Source organism: Helianthus annuus, chromosome 11, assembly GCF_002127325.2.
Source record: "Helianthus annuus cultivar XRQ/B chromosome 11, HanXRQr2.0-SUNRISE, whole genome shotgun sequence".
In the NCBI taxonomy this organism is placed as follows: domain Eukaryota; kingdom Viridiplantae; phylum Streptophyta; class Magnoliopsida; order Asterales; family Asteraceae; genus Helianthus; species Helianthus annuus.
The window spans coordinates 51,048,701-51,060,822 of NC_035443.2; the positions used below are offsets into that span (position 1 = coordinate 51,048,701).

The 12,122-nt window shown below is 34.1% G+C and overlaps 1 protein-coding gene across 1 annotated transcript; it reads left to right on the forward strand.

Annotated features, from left to right (window-relative positions):
* The first annotated feature begins 794 nt into the window (after nt 1–794).
* LOC110907875 (nuclear transport factor 2) lies at nt 795–4,616 on the forward strand. The gene is made up of 12 exons (XM_035979888.1): nt 795–1,077; nt 1,162–1,401; nt 1,514–1,578; nt 1,689–1,826; nt 1,915–2,203; nt 2,295–2,521; nt 2,870–3,135; nt 3,355–3,526; nt 3,601–3,660; nt 3,730–3,796; nt 4,101–4,322; nt 4,423–4,616. Exons 3-11 carry the CDS (start codon nt 1,561–1,563, stop codon nt 4,199–4,201), a joined length of 1,338 nt encoding a protein of 445 aa, XP_035835781.1. The 5' UTR covers nt 795–1,077; nt 1,162–1,401; nt 1,514–1,560; the 3' UTR covers nt 4,202–4,322; nt 4,423–4,616.
* Nucleotides 4,617–12,122: the final 7,506 nt, after the last annotated feature.

The window sequence follows — 12,122 nt, forward strand, 5'->3', positions numbered from 1 at the left end:
GTCTGTGATTGTTAGGGAGTTCATTAAAAATGTTTTTTAGTTGGATAAGTCCAAACTAGGGTTACTGGTTTAGTTGTTGAAAAGACATGCATAAATGATTTTGTGGTTAGGTTTAGAAATGATTTAACTATTCTGTGGTTGAAAGTAACTGGTAATTTATTATATGAATAATGAACTTTGGATCAGGTTTATATGTGTATGAAGGATGGAATGTTTTCACTAATATTGTAGTGATTCATGATCAGAAAGGTTTGATTGTTGTGATATTATATCATTTAATGTAAGTTGTTTTTGTATTAATGAATTGTTATTCGTTTTATGTATTTGTAGGAGTTCCACACTATCTATTGGGTACAATTAGCCACATGGTTTAGTTTAGTGCAACGGTGAATGCAGGCGGTGAACGGTTAAAAAGCCAGAAGTCGAAGGTTACCGAAATTCAAAATGTAAGTACAATACATTACTCGAAAGGTTGATGTTGTTCAAGGTCAGCAACAGTTTATATTTACATAATTCTTTAGGTCAGTTCAGTTTACGATCTGTTTATCGTATTTTCAGGTGCTGATTTGGCAAATTTGGTAAACGTGGCGGCTCTCAAGGTGGCAATGGACGGTGCAAAATCGGTAAGAGTCTGGTCAACTGGGTCCACACGAGTCGGTTACGAGATCATGGGAATGTATAAGGGCGCCAATAAATTATTTAAAATTACGTATCTGTTTTGGGTTTGGGGCTTTGGTGCTGAGTTTTTTCCTAAAATGGTGTAGTTGGAAAAATTATTTACCTAAATGGGTACTTTGAAAATTATTTATCAAAATGGGTTTTTTTTAAACTAATTTTTTCTCACTCCTAATCTTTTTGGATAAAATAATTTCTTTTCAAAAATATGTTATTTAACATGAGTTAAAGGAAAATTTATAGTTCAATTAAAAAACAATTCGTGTGACTTTGAAAAAATTATTTGAATGTTATTTAAATTTTTTATTAATATTTATATTTATTTGAATGTTATCTATGAGGGACATGGTGGACCGGAGACGTCAAGATTCGTTAACGAGAATCTGTTTGCTAATCTCAAGAGTAAGTTCGGTTAAACGGTTTCAAGAATTCGATTCGATTGTGCAAGTGTGAAACTTTATAAAGTATTTGTTTATTTTGGTTCAGGATTTGCGTCTGAGGATCAAGATATGTCTGCGAATGTTATCAAGATATGAGTTTCTTTCGGTTGTAAGAGAACAATGGCGGATATGCCCGCAAATAGAGTCTGTGGGGACGTGCTGTTCGGTTGTAAGAGAACAATTGCGAATGCTGGAGATTTGAGAGTGGTGTTAGGGAGAGCTGATCGAGAATGCAGGCGGTGAACGGTTAAAAAGCCAGAAGTCGAAGGTTACCGAAATTCAAAATGTAAGTATAATACATTACTCGAAAGGTTGATGTTGTTCAAGGTCAGCAACAGTTTATATTTACATAATTCTCTATGTCAGTTCAGTTTACGATCTGTTTATCGTATTTTCAGGTGCTGATTTGGCAAATTTGGTAAACGTGGCGGCTCTCAAGGTGGCAATGGACGGTGCAAAATCGGTAAACATGTTTAAATTATTTATTAATATTTATAGGTGAATGAATTTGATTGCATTGTTTATAGGTGAATGAATTTGATTTAATGTTATTAAATTGTTGGCGACAAACAGGTTGGGAATGCTTTTATTCAGCAGTATTATCATATACTGCACCAGTCACCTGGGTTGGTTCATCGTTTTTATCAGGATATCAGTAAACTTGGTCGGCCCGAGGAAGATGGTTCTATGAGCATAACCACTATTATGGATGTACGATCTCTGTTAAATCTTTTTAGTTCATAATACATGTGACAGTGGTATCTTTTTTTTTATTTTTAAAGTTTGTACTGGCATGCAGGCTATCAATGCTAAAATCTTGTCACTTAACTATGGTGACTTCAAGGCTGAGATCAAATCCGTTGATGCTCAAGAATCCCTAAACGGTGGAGTCAGCGTTCTGGTAACTGGATACATGACTGGAATGGATAATATTCAGCAGCAGTTCACACAATTTTTCTTCCTCGCACCTCAAGACAAAGGCTACTTTGTGTTGAATGACATGTTTCGCTACATGAACATTGACAACCATCATGACGAAGACCATGCTCCTACTGAGGATGTGGTGGCTTCCGCAACTCCCGAGCAAGGTGACACATTTGATGAACTGATGTTAGTCATTATATTGGAACTTGTATTGGTTTATTCCATATTAATTTTTTGAAATGAAATGAGTTTCAGTGTCCGAGCTTGTTCCGGTGCCGGAGAATAATATTCCCGAGAAAGTTGCTGTACTGACAGAGGAATCTGAAGTGGAACCGGCTGTTCTTGTGGAGAATGGAGAAGTTCCCGTTGTTGAGGAAGACCCGGTTCCCGAGGTTGTTGATGAAGTGCAGGATTCTTCACAGCTGGCAGTTGAATCTCACACTAAAGTTGAGGAAATGCCAAAGAAGTCGTATGCATCTATTGTAAGTTACATGTTAGCAACATGTTCTATCTGATTTTCTTTTTCAGATAATGTTAGTTAACACTCATGTGGAGACATGTGACGTGTTGTTTTATGGAATTGTGGAGAAAGATTAGAGGTGGCAAGATGGCGGGTTGTCTAACGGGTCAAATGGGATGGGTTGGTTTTGAAGGCTTGAAACACTTTCCTGTTCGTGTTGTTGTCAGCTCTAATCTGTCTACAAAATTCTAGAAAACAACACATGTTGCATATGGTGTTTTGCTTGCATGTGCTACATCTGAACCAGGATCATAGAAGAATAGGCTTTTGTAAAGTCATTTAATGACATGCTTTGTTGTTGTTGTTTAAGGTAATGGATATGAAACAGAATGGTGTGTCGTTTTCATCTCCAGCACCAGCACCCAGAAAACCACAACCAAGGAAACAAGAACAACATTTGAAAATCGCTCTCCCAACTACTGTAGCTGCCGAGCCAGTGGCTTCCAATGCGGATGCTGTTGAAAACACTCTTCACGAGGAAGAAGGTATTCTTACATTAGCTGTTGAAGTTGGGCATTTTAGTAATTACTATATCATATTTGGAATCATTTTCGGAGTAAATGTCATTTTCGTCCAGTGGTTTGGCCAGTTTTGCGACTTCCATCCAAAAAAGACGAGTTAACAAAAAAGACGGAAATACCCCTGACTTAACAGAGAAAAATAGACGAGTTAATGATCCGGATGAAAATGGCAAGCTTAGATTTCAAATCTTTGGACGAAAGTCGCAAAACTGGTCAAACTTCAGGGACGAAAATGGAATTTTACTCTAATTTTTATAAATGTTACTTTTTTGAGATGTCTTACAATATTTATTATATGTTTGATTTGTATTTTTTATTGGACCGTTGAAGGTTACTCTGTGTATATCAAGGGTCTTCCAATGAATGCTACACATGCATTGTTAGAAGAGGAATTCAAGAAGTTTGGACCTATCAAGCCCAATGGTATTCAAATTCGAAACAACAGGGTATGTTTCGACGCACTTGTCATTTGTTTTTCATTATTTTTTATACACCCCCGATACTCATATAGCAGCAACAGGGATTCTATTTTGGTTTCGTTGAATTTGAGGTGCCAGATGCGGTTCAAAAGGCGATTGAGGTATGTGCAAGTTAACAACATGATTTTGTTTATTTAGTTGAATGTGACATTGTATTGTTTAATGTTCAGGCTTCACCGATCATGATCAATGGAAAAAATGCTGTTGTTGAAGAGAAGCGATCTACAATCTCTAAAGGTGTTGCTCTGAATATGCAAAAGCACAATAAGATTAACCTATATAATATTTTAACTATGAAATTTCAGCCGTGGAGTATAGCTGGAAGTATTACCCCTTTCAAATACCAAATGGTTTAGTTAGAATCCAACTTCAAGTTATAATCCAAAGACTTTTTTGATATTCTTAATAAGTCTTTAGTTAGAATAATATCTTTTAATATATCTCAACTTTTTCAGAAACCAAGTAATGTCAGGATATTTTGTTTGACTTTTGTCCTTTTTGTTTTTTTTACTACTTACCGTGTACTGCTTTACATCTACAGCTGTAAAGAACAGAGTTTACTGTTGTCTCTTGCTTGCTTCAGTCTCTATAAGTACTTCATCAAGCTCAACACTCTACAAACCCTCAACTACACTCAACTGACTTACTGCTTTTACATCTACTGTTGTCTGAAAGAGAGCATGCTTGCTTCAGTCTCTACAAATACTTCATCAAGCTCAACACTCTACAAACACTCAACTGAGACGAATTAAACTTTCAAATTGTAAGTTTATCTCAGTTGAACTAAATCCTACTTTTAAATCTTGCATCAATTAAATCTTCAAAACATCAACCTAACAACTTCTATTTTACTTCGATTTCAGAATATATTGACTCTTTGCATCTGGATCTTGCGTTGTTTCTCGGCTCTCACATCAAGGTTTCACATTTTTTGTCGTCTGTAACAAAATTCTGCCTCTTGCATTGTTGTAAGTTCTTCTAAATTTCTTGGTTTTTTTGTAACTTTTAACTGTGGCTTTTAACTTTAGAAGGTTGTAAATGTTGAAATAACTGTGGTTTTTGGATCTATATTGTTTAACTGCCTCTTTGTTTTTTTTTATTAATTAGTTTTTGTTGTTGAATCCAGATGTATTGTTTAACTGCCTCTTTGTTTTTTATTTAATTGAAAGGGTTAAAATCCTATCAAAATTTTATCGGTTAAAGGTTCATTGTTTTATGGGTTAAAATCCTGCCTCTTTGCATATATCCCCTTATTTAACTAAACCTGCTCTAAAGTCACTAAACACAAATAAGAAGTCCAAGCTGGGCATCACATGGCACCACAGATTCCCCCTTTCAAAAGAAATTACAACACTTATTATATCTTTTTGGGAAAATATCACAGAAATGTAATCAAGTTTGTGAACTGTTTTAATTAAATCATTCAAACTTTTTTTGTCTCTCTAAAATAACTAAACTTTTATTTAGTGTTTTAATAATGTGTAATTACCAGGTCATCAGGTTACCACTTTTTTCTCTAAATTTTTATTTTCTTTTTTGTGCTTATTTGGGTATTATTTAGGGTAGATGGATTTTATAAAAACAAAATATATCTAAGCCTACCTTCAATCATGTACGTCTAATCCATTTGATTTTGTGATTGTTTGAAAATCGAGATCACGGAAAAGGTTTTTCCGATTTCCATTTTAGTTTCACTTTGTGATTTCAATCATGATACCATGAAACTGTAGAAGAAACTTTGTTTCAGTTTTGTTTTCCGATTTCTAATGAGGCGAGTATTGACTCTCATCTAGGTTTTGTTGAGTTTTTGGAAAGAAAATGTGGTTTTTATTTTGTGGATTTGATTTGCTTGGATCCGATCACTGTGACTTCTTAAATATGGTTTCTTCCGGTTTATGGTTTATGTTCTGAACATCATCTTTGCAATATATAAGAAATCATCGCTGAATCACATATGTTTGTGATTTAAAAAACAGAAAATGTGATTTTTTTTTGGAACCAATGATCCATTTTGGTACTATATCGAAATCACTGCAACATTTAGGAACCACATGAAATTTCATTTTATGATTTAAAAAATAAGAAAAAAAATTTGTTTAAAACTTATAATGGCTTATCTTATAATTTTTTTAGAATAAAAATGCAATTTTTTAATTGAAAAATCCATGTCATTATTTATTTTTTCCACATCATATTAAAGAATAAAAAAAATTAAAGATACCTGACACATCATCATTGGTAACCTAATAACCTAATAATTACATAGTATTAGAACACCAAATGAAACTTCAGTGACTTTAGAGAGACAAAAAAAGTTCCAGTGACTTAATTAGAACACTTGACAAACTTGATTACATTTCTATAAAGTTACCCCTATCTTTTTAAATATATAATATGCAAAGTTTAATCTAACATCCAACTTTATAAAAGTGTCTCACTAAGATTATTTATATATATATATGAAAAGTTAACAACTTAGAATTAAGAAAACAGGAAAAGCAACACTGTACTATAAATAAATTTAATTGTAAAATGTTGGTAATATAATACAATTGGTGGGGTGTTATGTAACTATATATGTGCATCAATATTTAAGTGTGTATACAACGTAACAACTAGAATATTTTTTACACAAGAATAAATATAGACATTCCTCTAATACCTTCAAAGTTTCAATAACTAAACTAAATGTATATTTGTTCAATGGTAATGTATTCAATTGCATGCATATAGTTATTTCTACAAGATGTGTTTACTGACATTTATAATTCATTATTGTGTGTGGTCATTTTATACTCTTTTAGTTAGGTATGTTAACTTCTGGAGTAACCAATGGGTGGTGGTTCATTGGTAAATGCAAAGCCTTTAAAACACCTAGGTTGGGAAGGGAAAGGTCTTGGGTTTAAGTCACACATGTTGGGAAGGTTTAAGGTCTTGGTTTTTTTTTCTTTTTAATTTTTAACTGTGGCTTTTAACTTTAGAAGGTTGTAAATGTTGAAATAACTGTGGTTTTTGGATCTGTATTGTTTAACTGCCTCTTTGTTTTTTTTTTATTAATTAGTTTTTGTTGTTGAATCCAGATGTATTGTTTAACTGCCTCTTTGTTTTTTATTTAATTGAAAGGGTTAAAATCCTGTCAAAATTTTATCGGTTAAAGGTTCATTGTGTGATATACCTGTTTCCTAATTGTCTGTTTACATTTGTTTATTTGTCAACTAGGAAAAAAATGTGGTTTTACATACTAAAAAATTGTACAAACATTTCCGTTCATTAATATAACAGGATCTTTTTCAACTATTTGATACCAATAAATTAAAATTTTATTTCTTTATTTTTAATTAAATGTATTTTTGGACTATTAAACTAAAAAAATTATGCCGTAATTTTTTTAAAATAACTTATATTATAGGGTCATTTGCATATATACCCCTTTAAATCTTTTTTTATTGCATATTTACCCAACTCATAAATAATATTGCATATATCCCCTTATTTAATGAAAAAAATTGCAAATTTACCCATTGTGATTTATTTTCTTAAAAATGTATTATTGATTGACTCTTTTACCCTTAATTCTATTAATACCTTTAAAAGTTTTCTATATTTTAATATTTATCTATTTTTAACTTTTTTTTGTTATTTTTTTTTTACCAAATTGTGTTTTTTAACGGTGGGCTAATTAGATTTTTTTTGGTCTTTTTCTTATCTTGCATTTTTACTAGGTTTCTCTTTTAGTTTTTTGTTCATTATATAAAGACATGAAATATTTTAAATTATTGCAAACTGTGATAAAATCTAAACTAAACTTAAGACCACAACAGTGTTCTTCCCCGTATTCATCCAGTATCAAAACTCAAAGCCCAGAATAAAAACACCTTCTTTGATCTTCATTTTTTAAACCCATTCCAAGAGCACCACACATCAACCAAGCAATCCCAACATTTGCCGAAAAATAAGAACAAATAATACATAGAAAATGTCAACTGTTACCCAATATAACCATGCCATTACCAATCAGCAATCAGCATAATAGAATGAACAAAAGGTCATTCTAAGACCCAACAATCTGTTTCAAATAGTATCACAAAGAGCGTTAACTGTTAGTATCAAAAGGTCATTCTCAACTGTTAGCAAAATCGCGGAATCGAAAAGGACTACTAACGAGGAACAGTTGTCTGATGGCTGTCATCTAAAACCAAATAAACCGATTGAACCTGAAATCATAAACGCCGACAGAGAGAATAGAGGATTAATGAAATCAGCACTTGCTTCCATTTCTTTTGGTCAAAAAAATATAAATCCAATAAACATTTGACTTAACTTTGATGTTAAAAATGTTACAATAAAAAATTTTGTTATTAAGTTTACACAATCCTTGTGTTTCAGTTTACTTTGATGTTAATTTTTAACATGGTAAGAAAATTGATCTTTATATCCAATAAAAATTGTATGTTTAAGTTTACACAATCCTTTTTTTATATTTAATCAAACTATTTTTATTTGCTTTAAAATTGATCTTTATATACAATCAAAATTGTATTTTTCAGTTTATAAATCACTCCAAACAAATATCAATTGAGTGACAACTGGACCAGATAATTATAAGATAGGGGCAAATGTAAAAACTCTTAAAGCTGTAAATTGTAACAATGTGTCGTTTTGTGCAAATAGAATGACTCGCCAGTATTTCCCCGCTGATAAAATCTTTTTAAACATGTTTCAGGTGATTTACTGTAAACTAGGAAAAGTGACGCGTAACACTACCAGCTTAGATGAAGTGGCTCAGTCAGTAAATAAATAAACATGTTTTTGTAAACGGGGAATTTCCCAAGGAAATTCCTTTTTTTGTAAATTATGGGATTATCCCAGATTGTGAAATAAAATAAAAGGGTGTTTTCATTTGTAAAACGATCCTGTTAAAAATTTCCGCTACCTAATTAACACCAATACCACGAGTTTCTGTCCCGCGACTTCTGGACCGGGTAAAACTGGGCCGGGGGTCATGACACTAAACAACCTCTAAGGGTTGTTTGCCCGATTTACCCATCAATGGAGTTTTGGTCAACTTTAGCCCCTCATTTACGACGACGTTTTCACGAAATATTTGACCAAAATCACACATTTAACTAATATCTTAATTATGCGTACCTGGCTCGGGTCAACATATTTACCCGTTTTCACACCTCATCATAAAAGTTGCTAATTATTAGCAACGGCGTATCCCGCGCTATTCACTCCTGTGAGCATAAACTCGACAACATCCATTAGTCACTAATGTCAAATAGTAATAACATTACCTTTCGACCCGCTTAATCCATTTGACTATTTATTCTTTGTGAGATGGTATTTATATACCATCCAGTCCATATACTCATTCTGGTTTACACTGTACCGTCATAATGTTTAAAATCATTTCTTATTTCTTTTGACTTGTTAAGTCTTACGCCGGATAGCGTCTTTTTCAAAAACAGTTGTTGTCTGTTAGCTCGTAGCTGAATTACCATATTACTATTTTTTCTTAATATGAATTACCCCATCATGTAACGTTTTAAAAACTCATTGTTTGTTTGTCATTCCTTGACTTTGATTACCATTTTACCCCCTTGTTCCATCCATCATGGTTTCCATCATTTTCGCTTGTTCCGACCCGTATCGATTTACATCGGAACATCACATTTCAAACATTAGCTTATCATTTTCATAATCCTCATAATCATTAGACATTCTATAAAAGGGGTGTAAGATTTACTTACCTTGCATCCGCTTTTTACTCTTTCTCTGCATATTTAATCCATTTGACTCGCTTCTTTCCCAAGCCTCCACCTTGCTTGTCAAGCGTCAACTATCATATAATATTCACAAGGTGAATAGGTTAGTCATTCCAGATCATAACCTTTATGCCTTATGAACCTTTATACTATTTTTCTTAACGAACTCTATCATAGGTCGGTTTGACCTTTTAAAAGACAAACTACCTCATAACACATGAGTTTTGAACAACTAAATTTAACAACTCATTTTGGCATTCCACCATTTACCTGGTAGGCGCTAATCCTAGGACACCGTTTTAAATTTAGTTTCCTACTAATTTCATCAAAATTCTACTATCATTCGGGCATTTTAACGAACACCTTGCGGGCATGAAATTTCGTGTCAACTTTCAACCAAGTTTCAAGCATCAAATTTTGTGTCCTTATGCCTAGCATTCATAATCAACATCAAGACTTGCATCACTCATCGGTTTTACACTATTTCAACATTGACAATTCATGTGTTCATCACCTAGTTACAATACCCATTTAACATATGTATGGATAATTATCGAATTCCTATTTTCCAACACTAGTTTATCAAATTATTAACTAGGGTTGTTTCGAAATATGGATTTCATCACAACATACTTAACCCATATCATGTTATGTATGATCATGTACTCAAGTTCATAGTTTAATCAAACACCTTCTTAACATTATCATGCATGATGATTCTAAGCATAGTTATATCATCTATTTCAACATAACATTAAAACCTACTTATCTAAGTGTGGTAATCCATCCCAAACAGCTAATCATGGCAAATTTTATTTTAAATCTCTACTTAGGGTTTGTTCCTAAGCAATCACGCTTCACTAATTCAGCTATAACTTCTACTATTCATGCATAAATCGCATCTTGCAGTGTAAATTAAAATTTCACAATTTCATGAATGTCAAAAATTCTACATACCTTACGATCCCCTTGACTTGGTGATCGTTTATATATATATATTCAATTCCGAGTTTGGCCTTCGATTGATCCCTCAATTTGAAGATTTTGTTGAGTTAGGGTTTATACCCCCTTTCTTTGCTTCTGGTCGATCGACACACACACACACACTGTGTGTGTTGTGTTTTCAATTGTTTTATTAAATATACCTTGTTTCCCTTTTTAAGGATTTTGGTCCCTCTTGTTTAATTTTAATTATTATGGAGTAGAACTCCATGTTTTATTACTTATTTACACATCACTAACTAGGTTAATTATTCCTAGTAAACTTAGTGAGTTCAGGGAGTTATAAGCCGTTTTATTTTAAGTCCCGTTAACTCGGGCTCCTTATAAACTTTGTCATCTGAAAGCGTTTGCTCTTTTTTATTATTTATTATTAGGCTTATTTATTTAAATCCTAATAATTTCCTGGTTAATCTTTACCGCTAACGATATTTTACCCGCTCTTTATTATTAACAGGGTTTGATTACCAAACCCGTTTTCAGGGTGTTACACAATCCTCTCTCTCTGAAGAGGCGATGTCGGAGGTTATTGGTCTCCACACTGCCAGACAAATCTCGCTTGCCTTAGAAACTGCATACAGCCATCGTTCCACTGACCGTATGCACACCCTTCGCGACAACCTTCGTCTTACACAAAAAGGCTCTTCAACCGTCGTTGAATTTGGTCGAAAATTTAAGGCTATTTGTGATCAACTTGCTGCCATTGGTCATCCGGTTGATGAAAGTGATAAGTGTCATTGGTTCCTTTGTGGACTTGGTCCTACTTATGAGCACTTCTCCACTACCCATCGTGCACTCAACACCTCCTCTTTCCGGGAATTACTTGCCAAAACTGAAAACCAAGAGACTTTCATGCAATCCTTTCATGGTCACACGCCCCCTTCGGTTGCCTTCACCGCAAACTCGTCTCGGTCTGGTAACTCTTCTCGCTCTAATTCAGGTTTCAATTCTTTTAATCGTGGTAGGGGTAGAGGACGTAATGCAGGTCGTGGTCGCGGTAGAAGACCGCCGCATTGCCAATTATGCCAAACCGATGGTCATTATGCTAACACCTGTCCCAATCTTGCAAGTTTTGCAAACCAGGCTCCTCCTATTAACGCCAATCTAGCCGATGCTTTTCATGCTCAGTGCCATGTCACTGACGAGAATCATCCAGACTGGACCGGTGATACAGGTGCATCGGTCCATATGACTCCCTTTGTTAAGGACCTTGATGTCATTTTTGGTACCCCTACTAATGAGTTTGTTCGTTTCGGTAACGGTCATACGTTACCTGTTATAAATATGGGTACTAAATCCCTTTCTAAAAATCTAAGTCTTAAAATTGTTCTTGTGGTTCCACACCTTACTAAACGTCTCCTCTCCATTAGTAAGCTTACCCACGATTCTCCCGTAGATGTCCTTTTCTCTAATAATTTTTTTCACATCCAGGATCGACACACAAAGGAGATCCTAGCCAAGGGAACATGTGAAAACGGGCTCTACATTCTTCGCGAAGGAAACCAAGCCTCCACCGCCTCCTATTCTGATCATCATCTTCTTACCTATCAGAGAGAAGGATAGTACGAGCAAGTTGGCTGAAATTTACATGAGAGAAATCGTTACGCGCCATGGAGTACCTCTCTCAATCATCTCTGATAGAGACGGAGGGTTCGTATCAAGGATTTGGCAATCCTTCCAAGAAGCTTTTGGCTCGCAATTGAATTTGAGCACTGCTTTTCACCCACAGACCGACGGACAAAGCGAGCGAACTATCCAGACTTTGGAAGATATGCTGAGAGCATGTGTTATGGATT